Source organism: Notolepis coatsorum (genome assembly GCF_963971535.1).
Source record: "Notolepis coatsorum genome assembly, chromosome: 5".
NCBI classification, from domain to species: Eukaryota; Metazoa; Chordata; class Actinopteri; order Aulopiformes; family Paralepididae; genus Notolepis; species Notolepis coatsorum.
The window spans coordinates 125,568,476-125,585,880 of NC_140169.1; the positions used below are offsets into that span (position 1 = coordinate 125,568,476).

At 47.4% G+C, this 17,405-nt stretch overlaps 1 protein-coding gene across 4 annotated transcripts in view; it reads left to right on the plus strand.

Moving 5' to 3' along the window:
• Positions 1–17,026, plus strand: part of LOC311228786 (tyrosine-protein kinase Fyn) — a 94,645-nt gene extending 77,619 nt beyond the window's left edge. For 2 of the 4 annotated variants that reach the window (XM_084314724.1, XM_084314723.1), the window contains 9 exons: positions 995–1,093; positions 2,251–2,354; positions 4,743–4,892; positions 8,755–8,919; positions 11,668–11,847; positions 12,858–12,934; positions 13,984–14,137; positions 14,609–14,740; positions 16,506–17,026. In XM_084314724.1, coding sequence (XP_084170850.1) covers positions 995–1,093; positions 2,251–2,354; positions 4,743–4,892; positions 8,755–8,919; positions 11,668–11,847; positions 12,858–12,934; positions 13,984–14,137; positions 14,609–14,740; positions 16,506–16,714 — 1,270 coding nt within the window. In that variant the 3' untranslated portion in view covers positions 16,715–17,026. Of the gene's footprint in view, positions 1–994; positions 1,094–2,250; positions 2,355–4,742; positions 4,893–8,754; positions 8,920–9,898; positions 10,055–11,667; positions 11,848–12,857; positions 12,935–13,983; positions 14,138–14,608; positions 14,741–16,505 lie in introns of all 4 variants that reach the window. The other 2 variants (XM_084314726.1, XM_084314725.1) reach the window with 2 other exon arrangements.
• The last annotated feature ends 379 nt before the right edge of the window (positions 17,027–17,405 follow it).

Sequence of the window (17,405 nt, forward strand, 5' to 3'; positions counted from 1 at the left end):
ATCCACGGTAGCAGGTTGGGTCATCTCACTTTACGAGAACTCTCTGGTCGAACGCCGGCCGCTCCCCATGCCGCATGTTGCACCTTGCAGTGTATTCACGTGTTCTGTGAATTATTGATGGTTCTGAACGCACTTTCTATGTATAGTCCTCCTCTCCCACATAGCGGAACATACTGTAGTACAGTGATTTGATTCCCCTGTGTTTTCCCATGGCTATTGCTAATGGCACCGGACGGGTTTCGTGCTTTATTTAACCCTTCCCGGGGTTTTGTTTTTTGAACCGGTTCGGTTGCCGGCGTGACACGTCATCATTGGAATGTTCAGCTCTCGACATTCTATATTGCATGTGATGCAGTCAGAGACACACCGAGGAGTGATGGATTCTTATTTTTGATGGTGCTGAGACTGTAAGGAATAAGAAAACGCACAATAGTCTCTGCACAGAGCTATAGCGGTGCCCCCCTTTGATGGATGGTATAGCATAGCAGTCAATAGGGAATATGATGTATTGATCCACACCCTGTTCTCTGTCAAATCCCCCATTCCCCCTCTCTCTCTCTCTCTCTTTCTCGGTCTCTCTATCTCTCTGTCTCTCTCTATCTGCCTCTCTCTCTGCCTCTCTTTCTCTCTATCTTCCTCTCTGTCTCTCCCTCTCTCTCTGCCTCTCTCTCTCTCTCGCTCGCTCGCTCGCTCTCTCTCTGCCTCTCTCTGCCTCTCTCTCTGTCTCTCTATCTCTCTCTGTCTCTCTCTCTTTCTCTCTCTCTGCCTCTCTCTCTATCTTCCTCTGCCCCTCTCTCTCTCTCTCTCTGCCTCTCTCTCTCTCTCTGCCTCTCTCTCTGCCTCTCTCTCTGCCTCTCTCTCTCTCTCTGCCTCTCTCTCTGCCTCTCTCTCTGTCTCTCTATCTCTCTCTCTCTCTATCTTCCTCTGCCTCGTTGATAATGCTCTCTCTCTCTCTCTCTCTCTCTCTCTCTCTCTCTCTCTCTCTCTCTCTCAGTGAAGGGGACTGGTGGGATGCTCGCTCTCTCACCACTGGAGGAAACGGCTACATTCCCAGTAATTACGTGGCTCCAGTGGACTCCATCCAGGCTGAGGAGTGAGTAATATGTGTACTGCGTGTGTGTGGGTGTGGGCGTTTGGGAGTTTGTATGTGCACGTGTTTGTCTCTGTGTGCGTGCGTGTGTGTGTGCATGCATATGTGTTTGTGGTGTATGTGTTTTGATGTCATGCCGTGTGCACTGAATGTCACCTCTCAGTGGGTCTTGACAGCTAGCAGGAGGGTCAGACACAAGGCCACCGAATGACAGTCCATCCCCACATCTCCTCTCTTTAACTGTCCCAGAATATGACCAAATATGCACATACTGTGTAAGATCCCCCCCATACACACACACACACACACATTTATGACATACCACAACAAAAGGGGTTATAAAAGTTGTATTTCTGTCATTTGAAGTGTGTGTGTGTGAGTGTGTGAGTGAGTGAGTGAGTGAGTGAGTGAGTGAGTGAGTGAGTGAGTGAGTGAGTGAGTGAGTGAGTGAGTGAGTGAGTGAGTGAGTGAGTGAGTGAGTGAGTGAGTGAGTGAGTGAGTGAGTGAGTGAGTGAGTGAGTGAGTGAGTGAGTGAGTGAGTGAGTGAGTGAGTGAGTGTGTGTGTGTGTGTGTGTGTGTGTGTGTGTTTCCTCTTGAGTGTGTGTATTATAAACCTGTCTGTTGTAATGTGTGCAGGGCCCCATCCCCATCATTATCCAGGCAACCTCCCCACTGGATAATGAAGTGATTATTCTATTGGAGCGCTGCGATGGCAGAGACTCATTATTACAAGCCCCTCTGTGGCATGTCAGAGTTAGAGAGAGAGAGAGAGAGAGAGAGAGAGCATTATCAACGTGGATCTACGACTGCAAAATAATCACTTCACACTTTGTATGTCGTATCACTCGACTTTTATATGACTATTTTTATATATATATATATATATATATATATATATTCTTTTACGTTCAGTGTGTAGTTCGGGTAGTTAGTGCATCCATGTGTTCTCTTGTTTTAGGAACCATAACTCTCATTTATCACTAATTCATTTCTGTCACAATTAAAATGCTAAGCGGTGTGTCGTACCTCAGTGTTCCAAATACACCATTCATCAGTTATGTTAGAAAAAAGTGTCAAATGGGACTTTTCAATGAATATTGATCGGTTTAAAAAAATGTGTCCCTCGCTAATTGTCGCTCCTCTCCCCCGACGTTCTATAGCTGGTACTTTGGCAAACTGGGCCGGAAGGACGCGGAGAGGCAGCTGCTGTCCACCGGGAACCCGCGCGGCACCTATCTGATCCGAGAGAGTGAAACCACGAAGGGTAAAACCACCGCCGTGCTCACAGCCTCCCTCTGAGCTGATGTGTCTGCGTTGTTTGTGTGCAGGGTTGGGGGAGTGACGGATTACATGTAATGGGATTACAAAAAAGGGTAACTAGTCTGTAATCCTTTACTGTAAAAGAAAAGAAACATCCAAAACCGATTAGAAGATACGACTCCTGAGTTGGTGTTATCCAAAGAGATGTATCACTGTGGCACTGCTAGCTCAACGGCTAGTGACGTCACCGGTGTGCCGGCTGTTGTGGAGGGGGGGGGGGGCATTCGCGGGGGGGCGGGGACGCTCTCTCATTGACGGTACACAGTGTGAGAAGAGCATTTATGCAGGTGAACACCAGGAAGGCGGCTGGCCCAGATGGAATAACAGGACGCATACTCAAGTCCTGTGCTAACCAGCTAGCCCCTGTGTTCACCACCATATTTAATCGATCCCTGAAGGAGTCAGTGGTCCCTGCCTGCTTCAAGATGTCTACCATTATCCCGGTACCAAAGAAACCCTCCCCAGCAGGTCTCAATGACTACAGACCGGTGGCACTCACCTCTGTGGCCATGAAATGTTTCGAGAGGCTGGTCAAGGATCACATTTGTGCCTCCCTCCCCAGCGATATGGACCCTATGCAATTTGCATACAGGCCAAACAGGTCCACTGACGATGCGGTCTCCCAAGTACTGCACAGCACCCTCTCTCACCTGGACCGTCAGAAGGGGGGCTATGTGAGACTGTTGTTCATTGACTACAGCTCAGCGTTCAACACCATAGTCCCCACCAGACTGGTGGACAAGCTGATCGAGCTGGGTCTGAGCTCCGCTCTGAGCGCCTGGGTACTGGACTTTCTGAGTGAAAGACCCCAGGCGGTCAGGGTGGGGGGTCAGACCTCCAACACCATCACCCTGAGCATCGGGTCCCCCCAGGGCTGTGTTCTGAGCCCCCTGCTGTATTCACTATACACACACGACTGTGTGGCCAAGTTCAGCTCCAACTCCATAGTGATGTTCGCAGACGACACGGTGGTGGTGGGGCTGATCTCGGACAACGACGAGAAGGCCTACCGGGAGGAGGTTGAGGTACTGGCACGCTGGTGCCAGGACAACAGCCTGCTCCTGAACATTGGTAAAACCAAGGAGCTGATCGTGGATTATAGGAGAGGACAGCAGGAGACACACACACCACTGATGATTAACGGGGCTACCGTGGACAGGGTGAGCAGCTTTAAGTACCTGGGGGTCCACATCTCAGAGGATCTGACATGGTCAACACACATAGACACAGTGGTAAAGAAGGCGAAGCAGCGCCTCTACCACCTGAGACAGTTAAGGAAGTTCAGAGTATCGGGGAAGATACTCCAGTCCTTCTACTCAGGAGCTGTAGAGAGCATCTTGACCGGAAACATCACTGCCTGGTATGGAAACAGCACGGAACAGGACAAGAAGGCCCTACAGAGAGTGGTGCGCTCAGCCGAGCGTACCACGGGTATTGCACTACCTCCCCTGCAGGTTCTATACAACAAGAGGTGCAAATCCAGAGCATGCAGAATAATGAAAGACCCCCACCACCCCAATAACAGCCTGTTCCAGCTGCTGAGGTCAGGCAGACGCCTGCGAACCCCAGCTACTAGGACAGAGAGGCTTAGGCTCAGCTTCTTCCCCCAGGCCATCAGAGCCTTGAACAATGAACATTGAGTGCCACAGAACACTGAACTATCCACACACAAGCACACATGAGCACACACACGACACGCACGCTGTGCACGCTCACACACTAGCAGCCACTTTAACACTTTAACATGAGCGGGCACACACTCATGCCGCACACACCCACTTATGGCCAAAAGGAAAGGCCACTTTAAATTAGTATAACAACAGTAACAGTGTATTGCACTACCAAAGCTACCTAGCATGTCCTATATGCTCTGTAAATAACTATGTACAGATACCGAGATGTCACACCATGTTACCTGTTACCTGTTTATTGCACAATGTTGTTTTATTGGATTCTATTATATGTTGTACCACTGTATTGCACATCGTTGCGGGCAAGACCACCCGCATTTCATTGTATACTTGTATGCCGTGACAAATAAAACTCTTGACTCTTGACTCTCTTGATACTTAAAACTGACTACAGATTTTATTTGAAAAGTAACCTTTCCAACTGTGTGTGTGTGTGTGTGTGTGTGCGTGTGCGTGTGCGTGTCTTTATGCCGCTCCACCCTGAGCTAAGGGAACAGCTGACTGACCTTGTTACATCCATTCCTCTCCTCTGACCACCACAGTATTTAACTGTGTAATGTAAGTCGAGAGCCCCAGTTCCAGTCATTGTGATGACTCAGCCCCCCCCCCCCCCCCCCCCCTCCCCTGTCTGTGTCCCCTAGGAGCCTTCTCCTTGTCCATCCGGGACTGGGATGACGTGAAAGGAGACCACGTCAAGCATTATAAGATCCGCAAGCTGGACAGCGGGGGCTATTACATCACCACCCGGGCTCAGTTTGACACGCTACAGCAGCTGGTGCTGCACTACTCAGGTAGGACCATTCATATTATCAAGTCAACTTTATGGCGTCGCTATGACGAGAGGCATCGCCGTGGAGACGGAGCGTTGACATTGCGGGCCCCCGTTTGAAAAGCCCAAATGGCAACGGGCCTCTTGTTGCACTTGGTATCCATTTCCAAGGATTGATTCGGAAATGCATTAAGCGGACACTGTTACACTACTTAACTGCGTTATGTTTTCCAATGCAAGGGATAGAGGGGGGGATTCTACCAGAACAGGAAGACATCAATATAATGGAGGCCAAGTGAGATTTTAAAGCCGTTTACTTCAACCTTCATTTATAATGTGCAACATAACTGAACACGAGATAACCAATATTATCACATTCAACTAGTTCATTTAAAGGGGAAATGGCAGTATTGACCATATTCACATTGCGGCCATTTTGCTCTTATGTCATCCAACAGGGTGGAAAGGAACCCAATCCTGAGCATGACATGAGCAAAATGGCCGGCGTGTGAATATGGTCAATTAAGAGTGGTACAGTAGACCATTATATCCTTTGTCACCACTCTTATGTGTTGTGAAACAAGGGGTGAGCCACATAGAGTAGAGAGAGAGAGAGAGAGAGAGAGAGAGAGAGACAACGAGGAGAGAGAGAGAGAGAGAGAGAGAGAGAGAGAGAGAGAGAGAGAGAGAGAGAGAGAGAGAGAGAGAGAGAGAGAGAGAGAGAGAGATCCATCAGAACAATGCAGGATTTAATTTACTGACAGCTCTTACACCATTCAGCGGGAGAAGAAATGACAGAGGTATTTCCTGATGCTGCTGAATAATAACACTGCTCACAGCGGGTTATAAATCTCAAAGTCTGAGCTAGGATGACACCCTTTCCCCTTCTCTCTCTCTCTGCTATGTTAGATCGTTAATCCCAGCCGTGTGGCTCTGTGATGTAGTTGGAGTGTCCCAGTGGCCCAGCGCCTTGTTCTCTGGAGACGATCACGTCTACTCCCATGATGACACACTGGCTTAACTCTGTCCTCACCCTCTCTCTGTCCTCACTCCATCTCTATATCATCATCCTCTCTGTCCTCACTCTCTCTCTGTCCTCACTCTCTCTCTCTGTCCTCACTCCATCTCTATATCATCATCCTCTCTGTCCTCACTCTCTCTCTCTGTCCTCACTCTCTCTCTCTGTCCTCACTCCATCTCTATATCCTCATCCTCTCTGTCCTCTCTCTCTCTCTCTGTCCTCACTCTCTCTATCCTCTCTCTCTCCTCACTCTCTCTGTCCTCACTCCGTCTCTGTCTCATTCTTGCACCATCTCTTTTCTTTTCACTGATTCTCATTTTGTCTTTCATTCAATTAGTATCCCCATTCTATCTCTCTCACTTGCACCCTCTCCACACGGCTGGGATTAACGAGCTAACCTCTCTCTCTCTCTCTCTCCCTCTCTCTCTCTCTCTCTCTCTCTCTCTCTCTCTCTCTCTCACTCTCTCTCTCACTCTCTCACACTCTCTCACACTCTCTCACTCTCTATGAGCTATGAGAAGGATGATATTTCCCCCCCAGCATGCTCCAGTTGGCACATTGACTTATCGTTGTTTAAAGCGCAGTGAAAGCAACACTATGGATTTACTGTATGCGTTTGTGTCACAGTGCATTAACAGTCTCAGCTGGTGCTCTTCATTGCCACTCTGGATAACATATGAAGTTCACACACAGCACACCTCTCCTAATGACCTTGACCCTTGTTAAGGGTGCGTGCTTTCATTGACTCTTTTTTGCTCTCCACTAGTTTCCCACTTGTTGGATGCGAAGAACCTCGTAGGCCGGCAATGTTGCTAACTCACTCACACATTCAGTCATTCATTTATTCAGTCAGTCAGTCACTCTGCCTGCTCACAGGCCTGACGCATCAGACCCATGGAACGCACTGTATGCCAACTCAAACTCTCAGGGAGCTAGCTTGCATGTACAGTACGTTCCATGGATCTGACGTGTCAGGCAGTCGGCTCACAGGCACGGCACTTTGCTTCGTATCAATGACACTTTGGGTCCTTGTTATTTAAAATAAATTATAATCAGTGTATCTGAAGAATATGTGGCACAATACCTCTAGCCTTGAGAGAGTTAGAATCATACGAATCTGAGCTTTAGAATCAGGGGAGTCTTAACAATCGGATGTCGTCATTTGAGGATGTCAGACCCTTTTGTAACAGGCTTATTACAAATGTGTGGATCCGGTGTATTAACAGGTTTTATGACGGGAGAAGAGAGGTACATAGAGTACAGTATCGATGCCTCGGGCCTGAGCAGCAGCAGACGGGCTTTAATGTCTAACAGGTTGAACATTCCCATTGGAAAGAGACGGACTCCTTTTATCTTCTCCATTACTGCCCTGGACAAACAGCCTGGGCTTTATCACTGGGGGTGGGGGTGGGGGGTCTGTGTTCTTGCCTTGGGGGGGGGGGTTTGGAAACATCGGCCCATGCCTGGCTTAATCGATGACGGGTAAACACATTCGCTTCCTCTGAAGGTATCGAGAAAGGGGCGCCTGCCGTGTCATAAACGGCATGCTGTCATCAGGTAAAGTGTCTGCGATGACACAATGGGGGGGGGGGGGGGGGGGGGTGCTCTTTAACTGCCTGTTGTGCACATAACACCCCCCTCCCACCAATATGTGGGCTATCGTTTAGCAATTACCATCATTATCGTAAAAAGTGTACAGGACTCATACTGTACTGTACATCCCATTAGTCCAAAGTGAGCCATCACCTTAAGCTCCATCATGGCCACCAGACAGACCTATCGCTACACACACACACGTGCGCGCGTAACGTTGACATTCAAGCCTCCACAGTTTCACCATCAGTGACATTGAACGCGGTCCTGATTTACATGATTAGGATGAGTGCTCTGGGACTGTAAACAGTATATCTCTCTCTCTCTCTCTCTCTCTCTCTCTCTCTCTCTCTCGTGACGCTCCACCATCAGAACCCTAATGCAGTGCTGCTCAGACTGACACATGGGGGGGATGGAGCAGCACTCTGTCTGATTCGGTGATCAGTACGGATCAGGAAGGAGTGCATTAGACAGATTAGTGGTCGACCTTACAACCTGGAAGTGCTCTCTCTCTAGTCCAGGAAGTGCAAGAGACAGGAATAGATTTTTTTTACCACGTAGATGTTTGCGTTCTGCGCTGCTCCTTGTTGTCTTTACTTCTACCTGTACTGCTGCTCTCTCTCTCTCTCTCTCTCTCTCTCTCTCCTTGTTGTCTCTCTCTCTCCTCGTTGTCTGTACTTCTACCTGTACTGCTGCTCTCTCTCTCTGTCTCTCTCTCTCTCTCTCCTTGTTGTCTTTACTTCTACCTGTACTGCTGCTCTCTCTCTCTCTCTCTCTCTCTCTCCTTGTTGTCTCTCTCCTTGTTGTCTCTCTCTCTATCCTTGTTGTCTCTCTCTCCTTGTTGTCTCTCTCTCCTTGTTGTCTCTCTCTCCTTGTTGTCTCTCTCTCTCCTTGTTGTCTCTCTCTCTCTCTCTCCCCCTCTCTCTCCTTGTTCTCTCTCTCTCTCTCTCCTTGTTGTCTCTCTCTCTCTCTTCCCCAGGAACCTCCAGCTATTAATTGATCTCCGTCTCATTATATACTGTATCTTTCTTTCTGCGTGTGTGTGTGTGTGTGTGTGTGTGTGTGTGTGTGTGTGTGTGTGTGTGTGTGTGTGTGTGTGTGTGTGTGTGTGTGTGTGTGTGTGTGTGTGTGTGTGTGTGTGTGTGTGTGTGTGTGTGTGTGTGTGTGTGTGTGTGTGTGTGTGTGTGTGTGTGCACGTGGCGCTCCTCGCACGGTGATGTGTGTGTGCGCGTGACGCTCCTCGCGCGGTGGTGTGTGTGTGTGTGTGCAGACCGCGCTGCCGGGCTTTGCTGTCGCTTGGTGGTGCCCTGTCACAAAGGGATGCCGCGCCTCACAGACCTCTCTGTCAAAACCAAAGACGTGTGGGAGATTCCCCGGGAGTCGCTGCAGCTGATCAAGCGTCTTGGGAACGGGCAGTTTGGGGAGGTCTGGATGGGTACGGACAGACCGGCCAGCGGGTGCATGAAGGGCCTCCATCACTGAGCCAGCAGAGACTCCAGACACATTCAAACCCGACATGCAAACAATCTGGCCCGGGGAGGAGCGGCGACAACATAGGAAACTAGAGGAAGAAAGGAGGGTTGATATTTCATAAATAGTGTTTTCCAGGCCAGGAAATCTTGTGTCTTCAGCCAGCATGTCTGAATCTCAGCCAGTAAAGTCATGTAATGTCAGGTTTGGCTGCAGACCTAGTTTACCTTTGATGGATACCTCTGATTACACAAGTAGTAGTAGTCGTTTTATTCAGTCGTCGTCACACACAATACAATAGGCACAATCGTTCCAGACTGTCAACGGTCTTTGATTTTGGTAGTGACTGAAAAGGTACAGGCTGAAGCATACCTTTCCTATATTCTTTTCAGATTAAACCTTCAAAACAAAAAGCAAAACAATAATGACTAAATAAAAATTCTTCACATTTGTAACCCTCAAAAATAGCTCTACAAAAAACAGAAGCGAATGACTTATTCTTAAATGTATATCAGCATTGTTCCACAAGTTAAGACCAACGATAGAAATACATCTCCTTTTAATCCCTTTCTTAGCTTTTTGAACAGTAAATGTACAAACATCTCTCAAATCATTATTTGCTCTCCTGTATTGAAAGAAAAATGTGCACACAGTCCAGGAGTGACTTTAGCGCTACAAGTCTACAGTCACAAGCCCTGATGATGATATTCAAAGAAGCCGTCCTAAAGGAAGCATCAGGCGGTTTTTCAGTTCAGTGACGTTGCCCGGGAAACACTTTGCTGTGTTTGTGACGCCCTCCCAAAACATTCTAGGAAGTCAAAAAGCTTCCAACATGTCAAGAGACTCTGATGGCCAACGATGGCTGGCCTTCCATCTCCCTCCGTGCATGTTCCACTCCCCGGTAGTTAACCCTGCATGCCTTGCCTTCCTCCCCCCCCATGTAGAGAGTGCGGATGGTTTGTGCTCTAACTTAACCGGCGTATGTGTGAACTACATCCCTGACACCGTGGGGCTGACTCACGACGCCTGGGAGATCAGCAGAGACTCCCTTAACTTGGAAGTAAAGCTGGGGTCGGGATGTTTTGCTGATGTGTGGTGTGGTAAGGAATTACAACCAAAAGAAATTGTAATATTTTTTTTTGTTGCTTTGATTGTCACTTGTCGAGTATCCTTGAAGAAAATAGGATAATTATTTCGACCCCCCCCCCCTCCCTCCCAAGTTAATTTTTAATCTTTAATTTTTTTTTATTATCTTTTTCCCCCTCCGATTTTTCTCCCATCCCACTGTTAGTCGTTATGCCAATTCCCAACCCCCTTCCTGGTTGTTGCGCACCCCCCCCCCCCCCATGTTGGTCCGGGAGGCCGGAGACTGTCACAATGTCACATGTTTTCCTCCGACACGCGTGCAGCCAGCCGGATTCTCACCGGGAGAGTGTAACGTGTGGAAGGTCACACTACCTCCCTCCAGATCCTACCCTCGCTGTGCAGGCGCCCCGACCGAACTGTAGGGGTCGCTGTCCACAACGCCCGGGACCCACCCACGACTTCCATCCCCCTAACTCAGCCAAACGAGTTAGTATAGCGATCAGCCCAAGCCAAGGCAATGCTGACTCTCCGGGAGTCGAGACCGCAGCCTCTTGCATTGGTGACAAGCACAATCTCCGTTACGCCACCTGACCGCCCCCTCCCAAGTTTTTTACTACAAAGAAACGCATTTGCATGCGTTATCATATCCTCAAGACTACAATTATCCCCCCTCTGAAATGTATCACGTTGTATATTCTGTGCAGCGAATGAGGAGTGTGCTCTGTTATCTTCTCACAATTGGACAGAGGCCTGGTCCCACTCCCAGCTGACACCCAGTCCTCTAGGATCCTATTACCTCACAGGGTGACCTCAGAACAGCCATTGCTTTAGTGCAGAATCCCAAAATGGCTGCACAGCTGTGTCACTAATCAAACCTACTCTCCAGGATTTATGAGCATGCTCTTAAACTACCCCCCCCCCCCCCCTTTACACCCCACCGTCCCTCCATAGGAAATGCATGCATCGTCCAAATGTCAACTGACTGGGGTCTGTCTTGCCTTTAGGTCACTGCTGGTATTTCTGCATTCATTATGGCCCCAGAGCAAGATAAATGAAACACTGCTGTACATGAGCGATTACAATGATCCATTTCTTACTGTTGGTGCCTTGACACAATAGCCAGAGGCGGTGCAAAACGGTGTCACGGTCTTAAGTGTGTTACAGTAACTGGCACACGACCAGAAAGAAGCTTACAGCGCTATTGCTTTTGTTAATCATCCTACGAAGGATTATCTGCTCCCCTGTCGGTATAGTGTGGGGTTTTAAAAGGCATGCTGGATCTCCTGGCTTTTGAAAGCTGTTTTTAAATCAAGGTTCGGCAGAAATCTCATTTAATTGTCCTTCAGGACAATCCTTTTTTTTAGATGTGAATTAAAGGCAAGTGGACATTTCATATCTTGTGTTTTTTTTTATCATTTGTGTTCTTGTCATTTCAAAGCAAGACTTTCTCCCTTGTTGTGTTGACTTTCAACCGCAATGACCTCATATACCCACTAATAACAATTTACATCACACAACTGGGTTGTCAAGTCTCGCTCTGTAATGGTCTTACACTGTGCATGATGACCATGAGGTGGATGCGACTGGGATACTGAAGCCAGTGTGTGTGTGTGTATGTGGGTATCAGGAACGTGGAACGGTACCACTAAGGTAGCGGTGAAGACACTGAAGCCAGGCACCATGTCCCCGGAGTCCTTCCTGGAGGAGGCTCAGATCATGAAGAAACTCCGCCACGACAAGCTGGTGCAGCTCTACGCCGTGGTGTCTGAGGAACCCATATACATCGTCACTGAGTACATGGGCCAAGGTAGTTAACCACACACACACACACACACACACACACACACACATATGTTTATTTAGGTCAAACCTGGGTAGCCTACATTGCCCCTAGCCACATTAATCTAATGCTAACCTTAACCACTAATCTAAAAACTTTTTCCAAAACGCACTGTGTTTTTGTCCCCTGTTGGACAAGCTGTCTCTAATCAGCTGGGGTTTGCTTTAAGTTAGTCTGAAATGTGTCCCCAATTTTATAGTTCTAAGTCACGGAACACACACATAGACGTACACACAAACTATTACTTAGAAGATAATAAATCACACGCTAACAAGTGAAATGTTCAGGTCTTAAACATACTTGTTGCTCAAAACTATGCCACGTTTTCCTTTCATTTAAAGAAGAAAGTGAGTTTCTAATCCATTTCAGCCCACGCTGATTTGAACTATTCTGGCACGGTAGTGGTCTTCAAAGTGGCAATAATGAGAGCCTGCGAATCGGCATGCCAAAATACTGGAATTTAAGAGTGCCACAAGAGAGAGCGGTGGACGCATATTAAACACAGACGGAGAGCGGGAGTGGAAACTTTGATGTGCATCATTGTTTTCGCTGGGTTGCAGGGAACCAGCACATCTAGGTCAGACTCTGAACCGGGGACTTAAGAGCATGCGTCCTTAAAGGGGCTGCGGTGCCAAACACAGTATTAGCCATCGCTCCCCACCGTGTACATCTGTCCTGCAGCGAGCCTTTGTTAATACTGCGGAGGTGGCTGCAGGCTGTTTCGCCTCAAATGATATTAAATAGAACTGTTAATGTGAATTAACATTCCTTTAGCGGGCGGAGCGACACATGTGGTCCCTCTTCCTTACGCAGCCGGGGTGTGCCGCTGGAGGGGGCAGGAGATGGATTGGCTGGCTGGCGTGGAGGTTGAGCAGTAGTTCACTGTTGCAGTGCAGTGCTTGCAGTGGGAAAGGACTGTTACATTGTTTACATTTGTATGTGGAATGACAGAATGACGGCCTCTGTGTGTGTTTCAGGAAGCCTCCTGGAATTCTTGAAGGATGGAGAAGGACGAGGACTGAAGCTGCCTAACCTTGTGGACATGGCAGCCCAGGTACACTTCATGAAGTACTTACACAGCTGCGCTCTGTTTGACGTCACTTTGTCCCAGAGACGAACTCAGCACTTTGGACCTTCAGTGGAGTGCTTTGTTTTTGTCTCCTGTAGTTTCTGTGGAGAGAGAGATTCAGCTTTTTAAGTACTTACTATAGGATACTTACTTATAACTTCTGTGTCCTAAACGTATTGGCCCATATAGATTACTGATCCGATCCATTACTTTTACTGACCAGTATAGATATTGAACCAAAATGTAATACATTTTCCCGCCATGCTTCCATGTGCCAGAAAGAAAAAAGAAAAAAAGGATCAAGTTGCTTTGACGTGCTTTGACATGTTACACATAGTTGTTGGTATCGTATTATAGTATTGGGGAAATACCCGTCACCCCTGTTTTAGCCGGCTAAAGGCCCGATATCTGATACCACTATCGGTATCAATGTGTCCCCAGTTTTATATGCCCAGCTGCTCAAAGAGAAGTGTAGGAATTTAAAGGAACATGCCAACATTATGGAACATTTACTTACCTTCTCCATAGTCAGGCATGAAGATAGATACCAATTTCCTCTCTGTGTGTTCAGTAGAAAGCTATCTGGCTGCAAGCTAGTAGTATTCATTAATTTAGTACAAATGAATGGAAGTTGATACTGACCACTAGCCTAGCTTAAACCTCTGAGAGATGTGTTTTTGGCCAACAGCTAGGCTAGCTGGTCCATATCTGCTTCCATTAATTTGTGCTAAGCTACGCTAACATTTGATTGATATCCTGAACTACGTACATTTTTACAAAGATGGAGGAGGGGCGGGGTTCAGTGTAACATTTTATTGGACAATTTATGTTGGTGTTTGCTTTCAGAGTGATGCAATTTACGGATTAGGTACTTTCTCCAGGAAGAGAAAAGTAAATGATTTTTGTGACTGAAAAGAACTAACTTAGGTGCAAACAAAAGGGGTCAAATGGAGGAGGGGGGGGACTTTCTTTTTCAAAGAATTCCATTTCCCAAGATCTTTAATTGAGTGTGTTGTTGTTGTGTGGTGGTACAGGTGGCAGCGGGCATGGCGTACATCGAGAGGATGAACTACATCCACAGAGATCTGCGCTCAGCCAACATCCTAGTTGGAGACAACCTGGTGTGCAAGATCGCCGACTTTGGATTGGCCAGGTTGATCGAAGACAATGAGTACACAGCCCGGCAAGGTGACACCTCGCCTCCATCCTCCACACACACAGCACGTGCACACATATTATGTGCACACAAACACACAAGGCGCAGACTCGGAGGAATCTCTCATTGGGCTGTACAATTTGAAACACTTGAAATGTGAAATTAGGGGATGCATGAATATATATACATATATATACTGTGTGTGTATATATATATATATGTATATATATAATATATATATATATATTGTTCATGCATCTCCTAATTTCACATTTCAAGTGTTTCAAGTGTTACTGTATATTTTAAAAGTGGTGTGAAATATGTCCACGGCCCCCCCTGTTCAGTTACAAACAGATGTGGGCTCCAGACATGTGCTCAGTGTCGGCCCTATTCCCCCGAGCCAGACACTCCCTGACACTCCCCGACTCCAGAAAGAGAAACCATATGGAGACACAGGCCTCTCATTCATACTGTGCACCACGTTTCCCGTGCTTTTCTCCCAGGCGCAAAGTTCCCCATCAAGTGGACGGCCCCGGAGGCGGCGCTGTACGGGAAGTTCACCATCAAGTCCGACGTGTGGTCGTTTGGCATCCTGCTCACAGAGCTGGTCACCAAGGGACGGGTGCCCTATCCAGGTGAGGAGGGACACGGTGCATTACAGTTCCCAAAATGATCTCTCACGTGTGAGACGGTACACCTGAAAGGGTTAAATGGACGGAGTAGCTTTGACCTGGAATGGCTCCGGACAGGACGCTGCATGATAAAAGGATAAGCCCCCCCCCCGTGTCAAACAAAGAGTACCACTTCAGCCACACGCTACTATGACAATAGTCACCTCCTGCACTTTTGCCATCAAAGTAAAAAAGGTTCTTTAACCTCTTAAGCCTCGATCGGCCCGGAACCGGTACAAGATTTATTTCACGTCACAAATAGATCAATACAGTCCGTATTAAGTGGTGTTGTGTTTCTTTTTCAAATGTAGCCAAGAGTAAAGACCCTAACCCTATTAAAACAGCAGTCAAAAGTGTATATTTTCAGCACTACGTTTGTTTAGCAATGATTTTAAGTGTTATTAGAAACATCAGAAACCGGATGATTTAGACGCGAGGGCATGGCGCCGTCATGAAATCGTTGTAGTCCTAAGAAAGAGAAGATATAGAGAGAGAGAGACTGGCCGTGTCCCCCAGCGAGTCAGAAATAGATAGTGAATCACTAAAACAGTCCCCTGGGTTGCCCCCTCTCAATTAACCAGATGTTGAGCGGAGATAAATTGCACTGTGGTTTTAAAGCTCAGTCTCTGTTCATACTGAAGGTCATCGACACAGAGTCTAAAATGTCCTCTCCACTGAACTGACATATTGATTGGTTGAAAATCCTCTGGCGCACTTTGTGTGTGTGTGTGTGTGTGTGTGTGTGTGTGTGTGTGTGTGTGTGTGTGTGTGTGTGTGTGTGTGTGTGTGTGTGTGTGTGTGTGTGTGTGTGTGTGTGTGTGTGTGTGTGTGTGTGTGTGTGTGTGTGTGTGTGTGTGTGTGTGTGTGTGTGTGTGTGTGTGTGTGTGTGTGTGTGTGTGTGTGTGTGTGTGTGTGTGTGTGTGTGTGTGTGTGCGTCTATGTGTGTTTGTCACAACATCTCTTGAGGGTGGTGAGAGACGGGGCAGATGACAGGGGTTTTACCTGGGGTTGGTTCCTGGTACAGAGAATAGAATAGAAATCCTTTAATAATCCCGAGGGAAATTCGGCACTAAAGATCGCTCACATTGAACAACAATAAACATTTAGGTAGTCAATAGGACTAAAATAGGAATAAGAATATAAAAAATAGGAATAAAATATAATAAAGAATAAAATACGGTCTGGGATCTACATTAATTTCTGGTATGTATATACATTCTAAAATCTTAAATATACAACTATCCAGCCAGAAATATACAGAAATATACAGTAAAATGTACAGTAATAAGTGTAAAAATGTAAAGTGAAAAGTGTCCAGGAAGATTTCGCCAGGCTGTACTGTCACCCTGTGCTCAGTGATTCAGTGAGGCACATCATGGGAGAGTTACCAGAGAAGGTGATAAATTGTTGGTACGTGAGAACTAAAGCCTCTTTCTGAGAAAAAGAGGAATGTTGCCAGGTAGGCAAGAGAGGAATGCCGTGAAAAGACATGACCTGCAAACTGCTACATCAAATTATGACACACAACATTTATCCAGACCCCTCCATTTGCACAGGATATCTACGTCTCAAGACTCAAACATATTTAACTTGTCTTCTCTACTGTGTTATCTACACCTCCCCCTTCATGATCAAAATGGATTTAATTAGTCAAATCAATGAAGGGTTGTGTGTGCGTGTGCGTGTGTGTGTGTGTGTGTGTGTGTGCGTGTGCGTGTGTGCTATTTAGGCATGAACAACCGTGAGGTGCTGGAGCAGGTAGAGAGAGGCTACAGGATGCCCTGCCCCCAGGACTGCCCCCCCTCCCTGCATGAGCTGATGGTCCAGTGCTGGAAGAAAGACGCGGAGGAGCGGCCCACCTTTGAGTACCTTCAGGCCTTCTTGGAAGACTACTTCACCGCGACGGAGCCTCAGTACCAGCCGGGGGACAACCTCTAAACCCCTCTGGGCCCGTCTAGGGCCAGGCGCACGCTGGGACACGGACTGGCTTTTAATAAAAACTCTGGAGCCTCCTCAACCCTTGAGGGACCTGTACAGCTTTCTCTCAGCTCGACTGAGTGTTTCAGTTCTACCCACCCCACCACACCACACACAGCCCCTCCCCCTAAGCCCCACCCCTCCCCGGCCTCCAACACACTGTGTCTGTGGCCAATCCTGAGATAGACTCTGCGAATGTGACACATAGGAGAGAGAATCAGTATGTGGAATTTGGGTCTGGAATGGAATTACGGTGGGTCTGAAAAGTGGGAAGGAGAGAGAGGGAGGGAGAGAGAGAGAGGGAGGGAGAGAGGAAGAGAGGGAGGGAGAGAGGAAGGGAGGGAGGGAGAGAGGGAAGGAGGGAGAGAGAGAGAGGGAGGGAGAGAGAGGAAGTCGGGTTTGGTTGGGATCATGATGATTCAACATAATGCCTGTATAATGTAAATAAGAAAGGCTTGGTTTTTTATTTTTTATTTGATTGCCTCTGTTAAAGCATTTTGACTTATTTTCTTGTGCACAATAATAAAGTGATGATGGTGATGGCGATGGTGACGGTAAAGAAATGGTTGGTGGAAATAACCATTTTCAGAAGTGCACCTGAATAGTGTCGGGATGACCGTAGGTGTATCATAGCTCTTATATAATTTTTTTT